Raw genomic sequence first — 20,211 nt, 5'->3', positions numbered from 1 at the left:
AACCGAACTGACTTGTACACACCCCTCTGGTTGGTCAGAGAATTTGCTGGGGAGGGGAAAGCCCACGTGTCTGGTGTCGGAAGCACGATGTGTGAGAGTAAAGGAAAACACAGTGCATTTTCCCTAGACACACACAAACAGGGTTCTGTATGCATTAGCTGACAAACGTGAGACCAGAGGCTCATGGGAGCTAAGTCTTTACCTCCCTTAGGAGCGACGGTCCAGTGTTTGCTAACTCAGTGCTTGCGGGCACGTAACACAGCGTAATAACGAGTATTATCTTTGGCTGGATTTACACCTGTGGTTCATCCTTTCGTTTCCTGTGTCTCCCACCTTTCTGTAGCTGTCCCTCTCGTCCTCCTTTCTTTTGCATTTAGTGACTATCTTCCACGGTAGCGGTTTTATTTCTTTAATGATGTTTTTTTTTACCATAGCTTTAAGTTTTCCCTGAATGTTTGCTCTAGGGCCCACCACATGCTTACTTTAACTTATCGGAATAACTTCCGGCTTGTACTAATTCAATTACAGTGACGTATGAAATGTGGCTCCTTTTTTATGCATCGCCATTCCTTCCTGTCCTTTCTGTGGTCTTGATGTTACAAAATTACATCTTAAAATGTTAAACATCCAACAATACTGTTATAATTATTACTTAATATGTTTTGATGACTTTTAAGAAGCCTAGAGAAGAAGGGAAAGTAAGCGTGTATTTATAGCTTTTGTTACCCTAACCTTTTTACTGTTTCTGGTTCCCTCCACTCCCGCGTGCATCCGAGTTACCATCTGTGGCATTTCTCTCTGCAGCACAGCTTTGCTCCCGTGGCCCTGCTTGTGCGGATGCTGTCAGATGTATTACATTTCTATAGATTATTCATTACAATTGTTTTATACTTGACATTGTTTCATTCTACTGAAGTAGACTCAGTTACAGTCTGTCAGTTTCTGGTGTACAGCATGTTTCAGTCAGACATATACAGACATCTATTCCTTTTCAGATTCTTTTTCCTTGTAGGTCACTGCAAGATACTGAATACAGATCCCTGTGCTCTACGGAAGAAACTTGTTGTTTATTTTGTATATACTAGTTAATGTTTGCAAACCTCAAACTCCCAATTTATCCCATCCCACCCACCTTTCCTGCCCGTAACCATGAGATTGTTTACTATGTCTGTGAGTCTGTTTCTGTTTTGTAAATAAGTTCACCAGTGTCGTCTTCTTTTATCTTTTTTAAGATTCCACATATGAGTGATAACATATGGCATTTTTCTTTCTCTTTCTTGCTGACTTCACTTAGAATGATTATCTCCAGGTCCACCCATGTGGCTGCAAATGGCATTATTTCATTCTTTTTTATGGCTGAGTAGTATTCCATTGTGTAAATACACCACATCTTTTTTATCCAGTCATCTGTCGATGGACGTTTAGGTTGCTTCCATGTCTTGGCTGCTGTAAATAGTGCTGCTGTGAGCACTGGGGTACAGGTGTCTTTTTGAATTAGAGTTCCCTCTGGATGTATGCCCAGGAGTGGGATTGCTGGATCATAGGGTAAATCTACTTTTCGTTTTTTAAGGAATTTCTGTCCTGTATTCCATACATATATTGTTTTATAAATTATTTTAAATCAAGTAAGAGAAGAAACGAGAGAAAACACGCATCTGCCTGGCCCTTTGTAATTACCCAGTTGCCTTTACTGTGCCCTTTGTTTTCTTCCGTGGATTAGGGTTTCTGTCTGGCGTTACTTGCTTTCAGCCTGAAGAACTCCCTTTAGTATGTCTTATTAAGGTGAGCTGTGAATACCAAATTCTCTCATTTTCTATTTATTCAAGAATGAATTTTGTCTTCACTTTGAAAAACAGCTTTGTTGGATCTAGGATCTTGATCGGCACTTTTTGCTTTGAGCAGTTTGTCTGTGTGGCCGCACTGTCCCCGGTCTCCGTTGTGTCTGATGGGACGTGAGCTGTTCGTTCTGCTGGGCTTCCCTTCAGTGACCCGTCGTTTTTCTCTTGCTGCTTTCAAGATTCTCGACTTGCCTCTGACTTTCAGCATTTTTACTGGAATTGTGGATTTTTTGTATGTGTCTTATTTGGAGTTCATTGAGCTTCCTGGATGTGTCAATTAAAGTCTTTCAACACATTTGGACCATTTAAAGCTGTGATCTCTTTGAGATAACATTTCTCCACTGCAGTCTGACTGCCGCGTGGTGCTCCAGCAGAGCCCCCAGCCCCGCCCGTCAGAGGTCAGTGAGGCTTCCACCTGTAGCTCCCTGGCCCCGACAAGTTCCCTGTGGAGCCCTGGCCTGCTTTTGCAGAGCCCTCAGCCCAGAGCACCACCAAGGTCCCTGCCCTTGCCCCTTAGAGACTTGGCAGAGTATGGTGGCTGAAGAGCCAGGACACCAGGAGCCAGGGCCAGACGTCATGTGCTCACTAAGTCACGGGTGTAAACCAAGCACTGGGGCAGAGGCCACTCCAAGCTGGCAGGGTCCATGGACAGCCAGGCCCTGCCACTGAGTGTTCACTGTGACAGACTCCAGGAGCTGACAGCAGAGGGTCAGGGCACAGCCACCATATCTCAGTGACCTTCCGCCTGTGGACAGGATTCTCGGGAAGGAGATCTTGTCCTAATTTGCATCCAGAGGCTGCAGGAGTCCCCTGATACCGACTGAGCTGTGAGTGGAGGAGGCAGGTGTGAGCGTTAGGACTCTGTCCAGGGGAGCTTCTGTAAAAGCTGAAGCTGCAGTGAAGCAAAACGCGCTTGCCCCCATGGTCACGCTCACTGCTCTAGCCTGCGTCTGCGTCCCTGCCCCTCTGGGGGCCGGTCCCTGCCCCCAAGGAGGACACTTTTCCTCGCCCGCCCCCGGGCTCAACCTTAGTAAACACAGGCCCCCTTGACTCCTAGACAGCCCGCAGCACCAGCTCACAAGGTGCACGCCGCCACGTGACCAGGCCAGCCGAGCACGTCGGGACCTGCCCAACATGAACACATCTCCTTCTCTCAAAGCCCAGGTTCTGGGACTGGCCGTCCTGGTCCCTTCCTTTGGAGTAGAAGTGTTGCCTGCAAGAGCGGCCCCCTCCTGGGGGAGCAGAGGGTGTCGCTATCACAAAGCGGCCCGACTGCTGCCGTCTCTGCCATGGCATCCAGAGGGGCTCTGCTGGCTTTCCTTCAGGGTCAGACACAGGTCAGCAGAGCCCCGCCTCGCCAGCCAGAGGCACTTACAGTGACCAGTGCTGCCCAAGCACGGCACCACTCCAAACAACAACAAGGAAGGAAAGACTTCACCAAGCACAACACACAACACAGAGGGCTATAAAGGCGGGCAACCCCAGCCCTTCACACACACTCCCTCACACCCTCCCTCACACTCACTCACACACTCACCCTCCTCCAGCCCCACCGCCCCCGCCATGGCCGCGCCCGCCCTGTCCACCTGCTCCGGCGACCTGAGCTACGGCAGCCGGGTCTGCCTGGCCGGTCCCTGTGACTCCTGCACCGGCTCCTCCTGGCAGGTGGACGACTGCCCAGAGAGCTGCTGCGAGCCCCCGTGCTGTGAGCCCCGCTGCTGCGAGCCCCCCTGCTGCACCCCGGCCTCCTGCCTGAGCCTCCTCTGCGCCCCAGCAAGCTGTGAGCCCTGCCCCTGCCCATCAGCCTGCACCAGCTCCTGCACGGCCTTGTGCTGCCCGCAGTCTAGCTGCCAGCCCTCCTGCTGCACCTCCTCCCCCTGCCAGCAGGACTGCTATGCACCCCTCTGCTGCAGGCCCGTGAGCTGCACGCCCGTGTGCTGCAGGCCTGTGTGCTGCAGGCCCGTGTGCTGCACACCTGTCTGCTGCAGGCCCGTGTGCTGCAGGCCCGTGTGCTGTACACCTGTCTGCTGCAGGCCCGGGTGCTGTGAGCCCACCCCCTGCCCCTCGTCCTGCTGCAGACCCTCCTCCTCCGTGTCCCTGCTCAGCCGCCCCGTGTGCAGACCTGCCTGCTGTGCCCCTGTCCCCTCCTGCCAGCCCAGCTGCTGCTGCCCGGCCTCCTGCGTGTCCCTGCTCTGCTGCCCCAGGTGCTCCCGCTCGGCCTGCTGTGTCCCCAACTCAGCCTAGAAGTCCGGCTGCTGACCGGGCAGGTCCCCAGCTCCTCCTAGGACCAACTCTGACTTCCATCTGAAATCTCTGGAGCCCTGAGCCCAGTCTCGGGGCTCCTTCTGCTCCAGAGCCCCTCACTTCTGCTGCCTGGGCTGAGCCCTCACTGCCCGCTGGGCTGGCCCCTAGTTTCCTCTGAGTTCCGACCTCACCAAGTGTCCTCTCCATCCTTGTTGGATTGTGCATTTTGTTCTGCCCCATGTGAGTGGTCAGTCTGTTAACAAATAAAGTCATTGCCAGGTGCTCTCCAAGGCCTCGAGTGCATTCTGTGCGAACTGCGGGGAGGAGCTCGGGGGAGAGTGTGAGCTGGGCTGCTTTGAGACCTGGCCCTGAGCCGCGTCCAGGGCACTAGCCCCATCAGGCTAGGCCAGCCAGGCCCTCCCTCACTCTGCCCGGGCCTCCGGTGCTCACGGTCCCCCAGCAGCTCCAGCCCAGAGAATCCTGTTCACTTGGGAGACCCTGCGTGTCTCTGCTGGTGAGGGACAGGCGGTGGGGCACGTGTCCAGGCACCGGGCCTTGCACACAGGGGACTTGGGGCTTTGCTGGGGACAAAGGAGACCCCGTTTAACAAAGCACCTGCTCTGAAGGTGTAAAGCCCACTGCAGAAACAGCTTCTGGCAAGCCGGCGCTGGCCCTTCTCCAGTGACCTGGGCACAACGGTGGCTGCTCCCTCCGCCTAGAGACGCTGGGAGCGGGAGAGCCTCGTGCCGCACGAGGGAGCCTGCGCTAGTCAGCACGCGCCAGGGGAGCAATTAGTAAGATGTGTATGTGTGCAGAGAGGTTTGTTTTGAGGAGTTGGCTCACGTGATGGCGGAGGCTGGCAAGTCCACAACCTAGAGGGCAGGCTTCCTGGGGAAGAACTGCCGTTGCAGCTGGAGCGCAAAGACAGTCTGCTGGTGGAAACTGCTCCTCCTCGGGAGGCTGCAGTCTTTCCTCAAGGCCTGCAACTGATCGGGCGAGGCCCATGCACATTGTGGCGGGCAGTCTGCTCCACTCAGAGTCCTCTGATTTAAATGTCGGTCTCATCGAAGAAATGCCATTACCGTGACATCCAGACGTGTTTACCCAAACAACCGCACACCACGGCCTGGCCAAGTTAACACATGAAACGAACCATCCCAGGGGCCAGTAGCCAAGGAGGGTGGGATATTTGGAAATGGAAGGTGCTCACTGGGTGCCCCCCAGGAATCTGAGTATTGAGGTAGTTTGCCTTCCTGGAAGACACAGGAAGGAGGGAGTCGCTCTGGTCATCCCTGTGGGGACGAGGCTGAGCAGGCAGCCACCTGGAGGACAGGGTGTACCCCAGTGAGAAGGGGCTTGGCTGGGGGGCCACCACGGAGGGAAACCAGGCTTGGCTGAGTTTCCTGTCACACTCGCCAGTTCTTGCTCCTGGGGTCTCCCCCCCGGTGTGCTGAGTCGGCTTTGGCTGAGCAATGGTCCTCGTTCTGGGACAAGTGTCTGCAGCTGTTTGAGGGCTCCGGTGAAGGCATCTTCCTGCAGAGGGAGCGTGTTTGCTCCAGGGGAGGAGCTGAGCCAGGTATGCGGTAATGACATCTGTGCCTTCTGTCTGGTGGACCCCCAAGAGATGCGACGTGGGCTGCCAAGCGGGTGGAAGGCAGGTCCTGATGGCCCGGATGCTCCCTGCTGGTCTGCTACCAGCAGGGCAGCTCGCTGACCCTGGGGGACTGGCGGGGGCCACGCTCTTCCTCCTTTGCAGTCCTCAGCCTGAGCAGGGGTGGGCTCCTGGCTTTATTTCTGTCCCCTCCATTTGGACAACTGCTCACTGGCCAAGTCGATGCACCTGGTGGAGCCAGGAGGGTGCCTTCCCACGCCGGGGTCCCTGGTGGGGGCTGCTGCTTTCCTGGGGGTCCCCCCGCCCCCTGCCCGGGGCCAGCCCTGCCTTGTCAGTGGCCACACCTCCCCACAGACTGGGATGCTGGCAATGAAACAAGCTTACCCGGATGCGAGGAGTCGTGGCCACTCCTCCCTTCCGTCTGCTCTGATCTCGTACTATTCCCAGACGTGGGGACATGGGGGCTGGTGGGCCCCCATGTCCAGGTCGTCTCAGCCCCCTAGTGGGAAGGGGGGCCTCTGAGTGCGGCTCAGGAGGCTGGCCCTCCCACCGGCTCCTCTCGCACTTTGCGTGACTGTTGGTTGGTGTCTCTGCTTAACTGGGACCGCAGCTGTCACCTTTTCGGTTGTTATTTTAGGAACCATTTCAAGACTTTTTTTCCCGTCTAATAAGAAACATTAGATGAAATTTACTTTACATTGTAACTGATGATTTAGCCCCAGATTCTGCCACATTGATGAAATTCTCTGCTCTGTACGTGTTCTTGTTTCCATTGTTTTTGTCTTCAAGTAGAGGATGTCTAATAATTTTTCTACTGTTCTGAAAGATATATTCTGTTTTCAGTCATACTAGTGAATACTTGTTAACTTTCTCTTTTGATGTAGATTTTAACTATTAAAACAGAAAAAAGAAACAAGATAATGTGAGAAATTTCTGTTTAACAGAGGATCTACTTTGTTTTCTCAACATCAATCCCCCTTGAAGGGGAGGGTGGAGCTCAGTGTAGAGCGAGTGCTTAGCGTGCCCCAGGTCCTGGGTCCAGTCTCCAGTTCCTCCGTTTGAAAAAAAATCTATTCACCCTCGAATGACTAGTCTCTTAGCGTGCTCTAAAGCAGGGGTGAGGCGGGAGGTGCGGCTCAGCGGTAGAGTGCGTGCCTAGGGCGCACAAGGTCCTGGGTTTAATTCCCCAAACCACCCTCAAAAATAAATAAATAAATAAAAACTTAATTACCTGCCCCCCTAAACAAACAATCAAACAAATGAACAAACAAATGAACTTAAAGCAGGAATGAACGATGCACGCACAAGGTCTTGGGGTCAATCCCCAGTACCCGCGTCAAAAATAAATAAAAACCTAATTGCCTCCCCCTCACCAAAGCAAAACAAAGCAAAACAAAAACAAACCTAAAGCAGGAATGAGCTATGTTTCCCCACGGAAATGTAGTTCAAGCCACACACGTAACTGTAACTACTATAATCACCACATTTAAAAGTGAGGAAAGAAACAGGAGACTCATTTAATAAGATATTTTATTTAACCCAATATATTCAGAAGGTCAGCACTTCAGGATGCGGTACTGGCTTCTTTGCAAGGGCCCGGGGGCCACAGGGGGCCGGTGGCTCGCACGGCCCCACGCCGCACCTGCTCCCGCAGGCCGGGGCGTTGCTCTGCACGCAGCGCCGGGTCGCTCAGCCAGGCCCCGCGGGCCCCGTGCGCGTCAGCACCGGGTCCTTCGTCTTACTTCTGTCGGTACTTTTTTCCCAAGAGGGACACGTGGACGGAGTCCTTTCTAAGCTCTTGCTTCATGTGAAAACACGGTGCTGCTCTCTTTCCTTGAGGAAGGCGTCGTCAGTGTCCGGGGCAGCCCTGAAGGCCAGACTCTCCTGGCATTCGCGGGCCCTTCAGTCCAGATGCGCGCACACCCTTGTCCCCTCAGCGCGGAGTGACTCATGCTCAGCTATGCCTCCGATTGTTGTTTTCGTCCTAACTGCGGTTTCTCCCTCCCCAGCGACTGAGCTGTCGTGTCTGACGTCGGAACACACGGTTTGTCACGCTTTCTCTCCCCATCCTGAGGGTCTTATCCTCAGCCTCCATGACTTGGAGGAACTGGCAGTGTTTGTCCTTAAAACCACTGAGCGGATTCTCTCCGGTGTTAATTTCGCGCTTTCCTGCTTCTGCTGTGAACTTTCAGTCCAGCTGCTTGGTGTTAAGTTTCCTGCGACACGTGTTTTCTTCCACGTCCGCCCTGAATTCGGCCTGGGGGATGTCCTGGTTGAGAGCCTTGGTCCTGTATCCCGCTGGCGGCCTCCGGCCCCAGCCCTGACTCTCTGGGCTGTGTGACCTTGAGGGCGCTGCTTCCCCTCTCTGTGCCTGGGCGTCCGCCGCCCGTTCACAGTAACTCCCTCACTTCGCTGATATGGAATTAATTGAGGTAACAGCTGTGAAGCACTCAGATCCCCGCCGGGCCCAGAACAGGTGCTCAGAAAACGGTATCTCACCTCACAGCTGCGGTCAGGGCCACCGTGGAGCTCACGGACCCAGATGCTGACGTCTTCACCGGCGTCAGCCCACTCCGACTTTCTGTTCCGAGCTCCCCGGGACCACGTCTTCTCATACCCACCAGGGAAACCGTCGGCTGCCTGAGCTTCTCGGTGTTGCGCTGGGTGCACGAGTCCCCAGGGCTCACACGCGGCGTCCCCAGAGGAGACAGTCTCCCTCTCCCTGAACTGGTCTTTCAGGGCATCACCCTTGAAGGAGGCAAATTCTGGCCGGAGTGGGTAGTTTGCTCAGCCATGGAGTGTGGGGTGCACAGCGGGCGTTGAAAGGCACCTGGGTTTGAGTGAAAAGGTGAGGAAAAGTGGTGACAGAGGAGAGTCCAGCCCTGCCCCTGGGTCTCCGCGTCCTCACACGGCCCCGGCTCACGCGGGCACCTGAGAGTCCGCGTCTGACCACGGCCCATTAACACTGCTGTCGGGCGCGGTCAGCTGGGCTGCGCCGGGCTGGACGTCTCCCTCTCTGCGCCTCCTGCCACACAGCTGCCGCGGGGGCTGGGGTGGTGCGTGGGCCACCCCCTGTGGAACCTGACCCCAGACCCACCTCTATGGTCCAATCCTCTGAACCACTTGCATTTTATAAGATGTGGAGTGTCACTCTACACCACTTTTTAAAATGCTTAAAAGTCAAAATAATATTAAAGCACCCCACACACAGGAGAGATGGAACCACAACTCATCACGTCACAGAAGTGTTCACCTCTAGGCCTCAGCTCAGCATAACCTTGCCTCAAATGTTTTCCGTAACTTTTCTGGAGCCAAACACAGGAGAGACGGGAAACATCCTGCAACTCAGGACATTCATACTCACAAGTTTAGTGAGTAAAACTATTGAAAATACGCCAGCACTAATGAGGGCTCCCGCAACCAGCTGTCAACACCAACGAGGAAGTGCGGGCGTGGAGCCTCCTGCTGGGACGACACAGGCCAGGGAGGGGTATAAAAGCCCGGCACCCCTAGGCACCTCACACTCCCTCGCACTCACACTCAGGCTCACACACTCACCCTCCTCCAGCCCCACCGCCCCCGCCATGGCCGCGCCCGCCCTGTCCACCTGCTCCGGCGACCTGAGCTACGGCAGCCGGGTCTGCCTGGCCGGTCCCTGTGACTCCTGCACCGGCTCCTCCTGGCAGGTGGACGACTGCCCAGAGAGCTGCTGTGAGCCCCCGTGCTGTGAGCCCCGCTGCTGCGCCCCGGCCCCCTGCCTGAGCCTCCTCTGCGCCCCAGCGAGCTGTGAGCCCTGCCCCTGCCCATCTGCCTGCACCAGCTCCTGCACGGCCTTGTGCTGCCCGCAGTCTAGCTGCCAGCCCTCCTGCTGCACCTCCTCCCCCTGCCAGCAGGACTGCTGTGAGCCTGTGTGCTGCAGGCCTGTGTGCTGCAGGCCCGTGTGCTGCACGCCCGTGTGCTGCAGGCCTGTCTGCTGCAGGCCCGTGTGCTGCAGGCCTGTCTGCTGCAGGCCCGTGTGCTGTGAGCCCACCCCCTGCCCCTCGTCCTGCTGCAGACCCTCCTCCTCCGTGTCCCTGCTCTGCCGCCCCGTGTGCAGACCCGCATGCTGTGCCCCCGCCCCCTCCTGCCAGCCCAGCTGCTGCCGCCCGGCCTCCTGCGTGTCCCTGCTCTGCCGCCCTGCATGCCCCTGCCCCACCTGCTGTGTCCCCAACTCGGCCTAGAAGCCCTGCTGCTGACCGGGCCCGTCCCCCCAGGGCCAGCCGGGCTCAGTTCCCACCAGTGACTTGGCCCCCAGCTTCCCCTCAGTCCTGACCTGAGTTATGTGACTGTCCCCACTGAGGACATGTCCTGCTATGTATCCATTGTCCTGACCTGACTGACCTCTGACCACTGCTCCCAGGACCCCTCGACCTTGCTGTGCCCCAGGGCTCTTGCCTCCCAGGTGACCCCACCTGCCTCTGGGTCACCTGTCCCCCCTCCCCATTTCTCTGCCTGGGTCACTTGGCCTCTCTTTCCAAACTGTCAGCATTTTCTCAGGCACCTGGAGGAATAAACTCACTTCACCACCTCATTTACTTCCTTCATCTCACCTTCATCGGGGTGGGGAGGGGTGTCTTGAGTAGACGTTGGTCTCCTAGAAGTATCTCTAGGGGTGAGGGACTGAGAAATCCCAAAGGGCAGTGGCCTGACTCCTCAGGGCAGTGTCACTGGCAGGGCTTACGCCCTCCCAGGAAGGTCCATGGCTGCTCAGGGCCTGTGGTCCCGCGACCTGGGCGTGGAGAATTGGAGATGCCTGTTCCGCCGGAGGCCCTGCCCGTGAAGTCCTCCCAGCCACCCGCCCCAGCTGCCCAGCCATCGCCGTGCGCATTCTGCCCTCACTGTCGTTTCTGGTTTCCATGCCTCACATGCACTTCCTGAATGCTGACTCATGGGAGGGTTCCCTTCCCTGGCAGATACCTGCAGGTGTCACACGTGTCCCCGCAGCGCCTGGAGTGGCCGGCAGTCACGTGACCAAGCTATGCCAGAGGTCTTGTGCTGTGTTAGGAGTTGAATTAGACGTGAGGACCATGGAGGTTTCTGCTTCTTCAGTGCAGCAGTGCCTGGAATTTCGCTCACAGGTGTACACGGGCAAAGACTTGCTGAAAAGTTATATTCTATATTTATTCAAATTAATCACTTCAGCTCTTTACCTTCCGCCCGTGTGGGTCTGGAAGCGAGCAGATGCGGAGCTGCGCTCACGCGTGTTGAGGCGGCCGCGTCTACGCGGGCCGAGCCGGGGAGCGCTGTGCAGCCGGCGGGGGTGCTCGTGCACGGCCATCGTGGCGGGCGCTACGAGGTTTTAAGACCTGTGGTGAAATACACACAACCTGAAATTTGCCATCTTAACCCCTTTAAAGTGCACAGCTCGGGGGCACTGACGACAGCCACATTGTTGTGCAACCATCACCAGTTTTTTTTCTTCCCCAAACAGAAACTCCACACACGTTAAGCAACAGCTCCCTGCTCCCCACTGCCCGGCCCCCGGGCACCCCCTTTCTACTCTCTGTCTCTGAATCCGGCCGCTCCAGGGACCTCACGCAAGTGGATCGTATACTGTTTGTCCTTTTGTGACTAGCTTATGTCACTCAGCGTAAGGTCCGCAAGGTTCATCCACGCTGGTGTCACAGCTTGCTTTCTAAGGCCAAGTGAATGGACCACACTCACCCACCCATTTCTCCTCTGATGGACATGGTTACCTCGATGTCCCAGCTACTGAGAGAAACGAACATGTGGGCACAGCATCTCTTCAGGACCCTGCCGCCAGCCCTCCTGGGCGTGTACCCGGCGGCGGGGGTGCTGGCTCAGGCCGTAATTCCACACGAATATTCTGTTTTCTGTAACAGCCGCACCCCCCCCCCCCACCGCAGTGCACAGGCTCCAGTTTCTCCACGTCCTCATCAGCTCCTGGTATTTTCCATCCAATTGATCGTAGCTGTCCTCCTGGGCGTGTGCCACACGTCTGGCTTACCAGGGAGCGTGGTCACTGCCTCAGAGACTCGCCCCCAGCTACCCCCAACCTCCTCCTCCCCGCTGCCCTGCCCCCACCTGCCCTGATGCTCCGCCTCCATCCGCCCTCCTCACCTCCCACTCTCACCTGCCCCCTCATCTGCCCCCCCGCCTGCCCTGCCCCCACCTGCCCCCCTCACTTTCTCACCACCTGCCCCCTCACCTGCCTGGCCCGCCACTGTGGGTTCTGTCCGTCGTGGGTTTTGTCCAGCAAAAACCCCACCGCGGAAGAACGAAATCACTCAAGACTGTATCAGGTCAAGAGAGTGAGAGGGAGCCAGAGCTCCTGTCTTTACTGAGAAGAGTCAGACAAAGAGCCAAAGTGAAATGCGCTGTAGGAAGGAGTAAAGGGCACGGTGCGCGTGCAGGGACGCAGGCCAGCGGTTTCAGTCAGTGAGAAACAGAAACATTGTGATCTTAATTTATACTCGAGAGAAGTTACAATATTGACGGTACAAACGGTTATTTTAAGCCCCCAACAATCATGAGCGAGGTTACAGTGTTCCCAACAATTGATAACGAAAACCCAGACCACCGCAGAGTCTCCGCACAACGATCAGAAGTCGTCTGAGCGCGCGAAGCCGCCCCGCTGTCCCCAGCCGGGCGCTCAGGCACTGTCTTCCGCGAGCAGGAGCGGCCCACGCTGTCCGCCTGCGCCTGATGAGCGAAGCGCGTCCTGCCGGCCGGGGCGGGGGACGAGCTGTGGCTTTCCATGAGCGCAAGCAGCCCTGAGCCTAGGACCTCGAGCTCAGCAAAGCGAGCAGGGCATGTCTCTGCTTTTCACGGCGAGGAGCCAGTTGGTAGCAGGTCCTGCCGGCAAAGCGGCTCCGAGGCAGCTGAGCGAAGCTCTGCAGATGAGGAGGGCACTGGTGTCGAGAGTTCAGCCTGTGTGCTGTGGGACCCTTGGCTCTGAAGCAGCAGCACAGTGACAAGCACAGAAAGCGTGGGCTTCGGTTATGCACGTCTCGTGCCTGCACAAAGGAGAGAGTACGATTGGGTAAAGCGATCGTTACAATAGCGAGGCCTGTTAACCCGAGCGCGTGCTCCCACGTGCCGCCCTGTCCCTGCAGAAGAACGAGTACCTGCTCACGGTGATGGCGGAGGGGCTGGACGCCCTGCTGCTCGGCCTGCTCTACTCGGCTGCCCGGCTGCACTTCCTCTTCCGCAGCGAGGACGCGGCGGGAATCTGGCAGACCCGCGTGTCCTTCCGCAGCCCAGCCCTGATGGACGGCCAGTGGCACACGCTGGTCTTGGCCGTGTCCGAAGACTCCTTTTCCCTGACCACGGACTGCGGCCTCCCCGTGGACATGTAGGTACTGGGATGCCCAGAGATCACAGGGTGCCGTGTGCTGCCCAGCAAGATGGGTTCCTGCAGCCAGGTCCCAAGTGGCTGCCCCGTGCGGCTCCTCTTGTGCACATGGGCAGGGCCTGGTGGGGTCAGGCTGGTGGAGGGGTGCCAGGGTCACGGGCAGGTGGACATGAAGCCCACCCCTCAAAGAGGCAGTGATGGGCGGGGGCCCCATGGGTCAGAGCTGGCTGCCAGGCCGGGAGGGAGCCTAGCCTGCCCCTGCCCATGCTGGGGGGATTAAACTTGACCCGGGTACACACATGATGCAGAGTTGTTACCATCAGATGAAGGCCCAGAGGAGGGTCAGAACCAACTCAGGCACCAGAACCAAAAAGGAGCTACGCCTGATGGAGGCCCAGTTCTTGCTCTGTGACTTTCAACACATCACAACCTCTCTGACTCAGTTTCCTCATCTGGGATGAGGATAGATATTCACCCAAACTCCAAATAAACCTGCAAAATAATCCACAGTAGCTTTGATACGACCCCAGGCACTCGGAGCCCAAATCCATCCCTTGTCCCTGCCGTTGCCTGGCTCCCAAGACCTGGCTCCTCTGTAAACTGGCCAGGGCGGTGGTAAGTCCCCGCAGCCAGCCTGTGACTCCCACCAGCCCTCAGCTTCCGTCCCTGCTGGCTGGGGCTGGCCACGCTGTCTTTCTGATCACAAATGGTCCAGTCTACGTGAATCTGTCATTATGGCAGCTACTGCTTTCAGAGGAGACTCTTGCTCTGCTTTGTTGTCATGGAATGCATTTTGTAATTTTAAAAAAAGTATTCTGAACACTTAAACACTCTGTTTAAATATACCTTGTTCACAATCCCTCCCCACCTTGCCCCCAAATACTCTGGGGCCTTTCCGGAGCGATGATCTCAGGTGCGAGAGCCTGCGGGGGGACAAGCCTGGCGCTGGGGGCTGGAGCTGACGGCGGCCGAGGAGGAATTTAGGCCCTGGGGCCGGGCTTCGCAGGCCAGGCAGGGGCCATGGACGGCTCAGCCGACTCAGGAGGCCTGGGAGCTACGCTCAGAGTGCAGGGCGATCTGGGACAGCAGTCAAGAGCTGACCTCGCCACGGCCCACTGCAGCCAAATGGCAAAGGCTGCACAGAGCAGGAACTTTGACTAGAGGACGTGGCGTCCTGGCTGGGAGGTGCTGGGCAGCAAGGGAGCGCACCTGTTTTTTCCGCCCCGGAGGCTCCAGCCGTGCCACCCCTCCAGCCAGGGCCCCCGCCTTCTCTCCACATGCACCTCAAGACCCAACTCTGGCCACGTCTTCCAACACCGCCCGGGTCACCAACGAGGTGAACTCCCTGCTGCCTTGGACCCTCTGTCCCCCTGCCCCATGCTCGGAGGAGGGGGGCAGGCTGGGGACCCCGTGCAGGGAGAAGCCACCAGAGGTGGCACGTGGTTCAGTGGAAGGCCCTTGTCCCAGGGCAAAGAGCAGCCCCTCAACTTCACACCCACCAGAACCCGAGAGTGGGACCTTGCTTGGAAACAGTGTTCTTGCAGGTGTAATCACGTGAAGTTGAGGTCACACTGGAATAGGGAGGCCCTGATTCAGTGATCGGGGGCTTATAAGAAGACCCACCTACGAGAAGGCCGCCGGCCAGGAATCTCCAGGAGCCTCAGCAGCTGGGCAGGCGGGCGGGACCCGCCCCTGGAGCCTGCGGAGGGGGCACGCCAGCCCACACCGTGCAAACTTCCGGCCTCCAGAGTCGCAAGAGAATATGCCTCTGGTGGTCCAGCTGCAGCCAGTGGCACCTCGGTTCGGCCGCCCCTGGACACGGATACCCCTCCACGTGGTGTTGCCCACTGGCCTTTCTACACAAATGGGCGGAGCCTCTGCACTCCCCTGGCCCTAAAACCGCCCTCCAATGTTTTCAGAATGGCTGACGTGCCCTTCCCAGCCACCCTATCGGTGCGGGGAGCCCAGTTCTTCATCGGCAGCCGGAGGAGGACCAAAGGCCTGTTCACAGTGAGTGTGGAGGGGCTGCCCACCCGGCCCTCCCACCACCAGAGCTCGCAGGGCCTGGCACTGCGGGCCTGGCACCCCAAGTTCCAGTTCAACACTGTTGTGTGTGCTCAGCGGAGCCCTATGCATGCTGGGCACACTCCCACCACAGGGCCTTTGCACCTGCTGCGCCCACCGCCTGGAGCTCTGTCCCCACCACTGCTGTGGCTTCTTCCTTATGACCTTGGGCCCTGCCCCATGGCCTCTTGCCATGGAGGACTTCCCCATGACTCTGAGGACATGACCCCCACACCCGGCCTTCTCAGCCCCTCCTCCAATTGTCTTTCCCCTGTATCCCTGACCACCCCCAGACCAGCTATGTGTTTGCGTGTTGTCTGTCTCTTCCTCAGATTGCGGGTGGGGGACCTTGCTCCATGAGGGCTTTTGTTTCTTGCTGTGTCCAGTGCCAAGAACCATGCCCGATGTATAGTAGGTGCTCCGAACGTTTACTGGTGAAAATCTTGGATGGATGGAAGGATAGACAGATAGTTGGGCAGATAGATGAATGGATGGGCGGGGGGGTGGATGGATGGATGGATGGATGGATGGATGGACAGCTAGGTGGACAACTGATGGACATATAGATGGATGAGCAACGTACCCAGTCATTCCAGGTTAGTCCACAGGAAAATCCCTTCCATGGTTTAGTTACCGTAGAGAGGTGTGCAGTTCCCCACTGTTGCTCGCAGTGCCCCCATGCCCAGACTCCTCCCTCCCAGTGTTAGAGCTTAGTGCCCGCCTCCAGTCCTACCCTCCCTCAGGTTCTGGTGGGCCGGGCCAGTGGCCCGGGGTCCGGGGTCCTCTCCGGCAGGTCTGAGCGCACGCTCCCTCTCTCTGTAGGGCCTGCTGCGGCAGCTGGTTCTGCTCCCAGGTGCGGACGCCACCCCGTGGCTCTGTCCCTGCAAGAATGCCGAGCTCGCCGTGCTGTCCATCCCCCGCATCCTGCAGGGCCTCACGGGGAAGCTGGAGGACAACGAGGTGCTGAAGTACCCCTTTGGTTAGTAGTCATGGCTACGCGCCCTGCGCCGACGGCATACCCGGGGCCGTGTCATGCCCCAGCCTCCCCGGGCGCAGAGACAGGACCCCACTGGTCCCCACGATGGAGGATGCTGGGGTCTGATTCCCATGGCCCCCCAGGGAAGGCGGACCGTCCTGCCCCTCCGAGGGCTCCACGGTGGCCGTTTAACATCCGCCTGGACGGTGCCCTCAATGGACCGCACGTCCCGCCTGGACTGGAGCCGAGGGCCCTCGTCTTCCTCCCCTTGTGCCTCTGACTCCCGCCCGCTGCTGCTTTGCCCCAGAGCAGCGTTTGGGGCCCCTCTGCCCTTCCCTCTCGGGCAGACCTCCAACCTCAGCCCCCCCAGTAGAGGCCCAACCTCTGCAAGGTTCGTTTCTATTTTCTGGGTCCCTGGCCTGCAGGGTCCCTGGCTTTTCCGTCTTTAGTTTGCGCTTGTACCTCCCCAGTGCAGAGTCACAATGTCCACCTCACCCCCTGCCACGGAGACTCTGAAGCCCCCTCCCCCAGCAGTCCCACCCACCCCCGGGGGGGAGGAGGCAGCCCCGCTTCCCAGTCAGGGGGGCCCCGAGCACATGGGCCCTCAGACCCAATCCTGGAGCTCCCGGGGCACCGGCCCCGGGGCTGTTTTCCGGGCTTCAGTAACTGCAAGGCGCCTCAGGCAGGAGTCCGACCCCAGGCCTCTGCTGGGACTGCAGGAGGTCGAGGACACGCTCAGTGTCACAGCCCGGCCCTTGGGGTCTCAGTGAGGACGTCGCTGTGAAGAGGCCAAGTAGCATCGTCAAGATGAGTTTCTGACGTGGGTGGGGTCACATGACCAGAAGTGAGGGGGTCGAGGCGCCCCAGAGCTAAGCAGAGTGGAGCGAGTCCCAGCTCTGAGAGGACAGCAGGACAGCCGTGACTACTAGGGGTGTCAGAAGGGCCAAGGTCCCGGGGAAGGACTAGGTCACTCACTGAGGGCGGGAGGCCAGGCTGCAGGGAGCCTCTCCGCGTCCTGCGCGCAGACCCCTCGGGGCAGGCCGCAGGCTCCTGGGTCTCCCTGCCGCCCTGAGACCGCCCCCTGCGTGGTTCCTGGTGCTGGCGACTGAGGGCAAAGGGGGGACCACCGGGGTCAGGGGTCAGGCCCGCCCCGGTTCCACTCTCCCCTGGGAGCAGGGCCCACTGTACGCTCATCCCCTTGTCTCCCCACAGAAACCGACATGAGGGTGACACTGGGACCCCGGCCTCCGTGCACCAAAGCGGAGGACGCCCAGTTCTGGGTTGACGCGGGCCGCAAGGGCCTGCACCTGTGTGTGGGCAGCGAATGGGTCTCCGTGTTAGCAGGTGAGGCAGGCAGGCCCAGGGACTTGGGGTCTTCTCAGGGCCAGCGTCACTCGGGCACAGGAGACCACCCCACGCAGAGCAGCAAGCCTGCGCGTTTCACCTGGAAACACACGCCGTCCTGTGCACGGCGCGGGGGCTGGCAGGCTCTCATCTCTGGTCTGGTTCCATTTAGGGGAGAGGGTGGGCCTCCCTCCAGAGTGGCCCCGCCTGCTGTCCCCACTCCCTCTTCCCAGTCAGGCCAGCAACTGGACACTATATGCCAGGAGCCTGAGAGTGGTGGTATTTGCAGGGAAGGCGGGGAGAGATGCCATGACGCTGCGGGCGGCGGTCCTTGGGAAGAGGGACAGGCTCCCACGGGCCATCCGCGAGCTGCCGTCCCCACTCACTAGTTCACGTTGGGGCACGGACTTTCGGGGCAGCCATGAGCCATGGGACGTGTCTAGCAGGGATCCGACACCTCAGTTCCTCCCGGCTGGTGTCTCTGGGGACCCTAAAGCCCATGCAGGGACGGGCAGCTCCTCGGACACACCTCCCCGCGAGGTGACACGGCTCTCAGGCCGCTCGCCCGACCCGATGCTCAGGGCCACGCCCAGGGCCCTGGGGTTGCGCTCCCGGGACGTCCATCGGGCCTCCGTCCTGAGTCTCCGTGTTTCCATCACAAGCCAAAGAAAGATTGGACTACGTGGAGGAGCATCAGAGCCTGTTCACGGACTCAGAGACGCTGGGGATCGAGGTCTTCGCCATCCCCGAGGCCGGGCTCTTCATAGCGACCGCCAATCGGAAAGCCACGTCCGCCATCTACAAATGGACCGACGGAAAGTTCGCCTCCTACCAGGACATCCCCACGCACCAAGCACAGTCCTGGAGACATTTCACCATCGGGAAAAAGGCAAGTCTGCATTCGGAGACGTTCTCGGTCCTTATTACCTGGGAAAACCCAGAGTCCACAGACTGGGGAGCCCTGTGTGGATTTTACAGGGCAAGTGTCTTTCGTGGTTTCAAAGCCTCACGCAGGTTCTAAGTGGCTTTCAAAGTCAGACACAGCTGCGTATCTAAATTCAGTACGTGACTGAGTAAGTCCATTCGGCTTCCTTAGAAAATAGATCTGAGCTGCTCCCCAGCTCCGTGCAGACCCGCCACTGACAGCTTACAGCCTTTGAGATAACTTGGCCTAAACGAGTCGGCAATGCCGAAACCACATCAGGATGGAAGGAGACCCCAAGCCCCAGCCTTCCTGCACTCGCTCCACAAGCACGGGACACGTGATGTCCAAATGGAGGGACAGGTGCAGGCGGCGAGGGCTGGGGCCCGGGGGCCTCAGGGTAGGGGGAGGCCCCCGCGAGTGGCGCCCCTTCCATCGGGGCTGCGTTGAGGATCGACCGAGGGGCGGGCGCTGCGGGGGGTGTCCTCTTCACGACGCGGTTTCTCCTCCCCGCTCCTTCTAACCCTTGACTCCAAACGGCAGTGTCCCGGGGCCACCTTCCAGTGCCTGTCCCCCAAGTCGCCCACTCACAGCACGTGTGCCGGGTACAGCCCTGCCCTCCCCTGGGCCCACCCGCTGGGGGCAAAACTGAGCAGAACAGACCAGGCTCTGTGCTCCGTCCCTGCAGGCCATCTCGGTCCTGCGCCCTAGTGCAGCCTGGTGAACGAGTGACCAGCTCCCTGGGTTTTGGTTGATGACATTTTAAAGGTTTTTATTTTTTCATTATCAAGAATAACTTCACAGCCAAGGGGAAATTCAGGAAAGTAAGAAAAATCTGTGCAGACCGGAGTGTGCCTGGGGCCACTCCCGGCCCGTGAGCGTGTCCCTCCCTCTGGGCTTCTGGCTCCTGCTAAATCCCGCGACCCGGCCGTCTGGCCTCCGGGTCATGTCACAGGCTGGGCATTTCCATGTCGTCCTCGGCTGCGTGACAGACACGTGCTTCCTGAGGGAGAGCGGGGCAGGGAGAGCTTCCTGCCCATCCAGGTCCTGAAGGAAGAGCACTCTTCCTGGGCCCGGGAGCTGGGGACGGGGCTGGGGGGCTGGCACGCATGGACACGGGTCTTAAACATAATCAAGTTCTGGAGAGATGGTCCAGGCTCCGGTCCTGCCCGGGCCATCAGTCACGGGCTCAGCCCGTCCCGAGGCCGGCGTTCAGCGCCCCTGAGCCCTAGACGCCTCACGCGGGTCCTGGGAACGGGTGTCCTTTTCCTCTCCCCAGATCTTCCTGGCTGTGGCCAACTTCGAACCGAATGAAAAGGGTCAGGAGTTCTCCGTCATTTACAAGTGGAGCCAGAGGAGACTGAGGTTCACGCCTTACCAGAGGGTCCCCACCCACAGCGCCCGGGACTGGGAGGCCTTCGAGGTGGCCGGGGAGCACTTCCTGGCCGTGGCCAACCACCGGGAAGGTAGGGGCTGTGGCCTTCGACCCCAGGGGCAGGGCGTGATGGCCTGCGGGGCTCACTGTGTCTCGTTTAAAATGTATAATAAACCGGGCTTGGCCACTTGACACTGGCACCTGAAGGTAGTCACACCTGAGCACCCCCTCACCTGCCCAGGCCGGGGGGCCCCGCCCTCATCCATTCTGGGCACAAACTCCATGAAGTGCAGTGGGTGTGGTGGGAGACAGGCCTGGGAGGGGCCGGGAACCCCGGTTCTGGGCCAGGTGGCTGCCCTAAGGGACCACACCAGCCCTGCCTGCGCTGTACCTGGAGGAGGAGACAGGGCCCTGGGGGCGGCCAGCCCTGAAGGGTGTCCTTGGCTCCATCAGCGTTCATCTGAGTCTGTATCTGCTGGGAA

General features: G+C 58.6%; 3 protein-coding genes across 4 annotated transcripts in view; all 3 read left to right on the top strand.

Annotated features, from left to right (window-relative positions):
* The window catches only part of TSPEAR (thrombospondin type laminin G domain and EAR repeats), a 124,242-nt gene that overhangs the window by 88,330 nt on the left and 15,701 nt on the right, over positions 1-20,211 (top strand). For both annotated transcript variants that reach the window (XM_006204946.4, XM_072970175.1), the window contains exons 3-8: positions 12,810-13,048; positions 14,968-15,058; positions 15,935-16,091; positions 17,301-17,432; positions 18,095-18,321; positions 19,634-19,820. In XM_006204946.4, the coding sequence (XP_006205008.2) occupies positions 12,810-13,048; positions 14,968-15,058; positions 15,935-16,091; positions 17,301-17,432; positions 18,095-18,321; positions 19,634-19,820 (1,033 nt within the window). The remainder of the gene's footprint in view (positions 1-12,809; positions 13,049-14,967; positions 15,059-15,934; positions 16,092-17,300; positions 17,433-18,094; positions 18,322-19,633; positions 19,821-20,211) is intronic.
* Positions 3,326-4,372, top strand: LOC140698816 (uncharacterized). The gene has a single exon (XM_072970212.1). The coding sequence runs from the start codon at positions 3,402-3,404 to the stop codon at positions 4,080-4,082; it is 681 nt and encodes a 226-aa protein (XP_072826313.1). The 5' UTR covers positions 3,326-3,401; the 3' UTR covers positions 4,083-4,372.
* LOC116281909 (uncharacterized) lies at positions 9,207-10,264 on the top strand. The gene has a single exon (XM_072970184.1). The coding sequence runs from the start codon at positions 9,279-9,281 to the stop codon at positions 9,912-9,914; it is 636 nt and encodes a 211-aa protein (XP_072826285.1). The 5' UTR covers positions 9,207-9,278; the 3' UTR covers positions 9,915-10,264.

This window comes from Vicugna pacos, chromosome 1 (genome assembly GCF_048564905.1).
Source record: "Vicugna pacos chromosome 1, VicPac4, whole genome shotgun sequence".
NCBI lineage: Eukaryota > Metazoa > Chordata > Mammalia > Artiodactyla > Camelidae > Vicugna > Vicugna pacos.
The sequence above is the reverse complement of the archived record's forward strand: the minus strand, read 5'-3'. Positions and strand labels throughout refer to the sequence as shown.

Coding starts and splice junctions, on each gene's coding strand:
- LOC140698816 (XM_072970212.1), top strand. CDS start 3,402: ATGGCCGCGCCCGCCCTGTCCACCTGCTCCGGCGACCTGAGCTACGGC.
- LOC116281909 (XM_072970184.1), top strand. CDS start 9,279: ATGGCCGCGCCCGCCCTGTCCACCTGCTCCGGCGACCTGAGCTACGGC.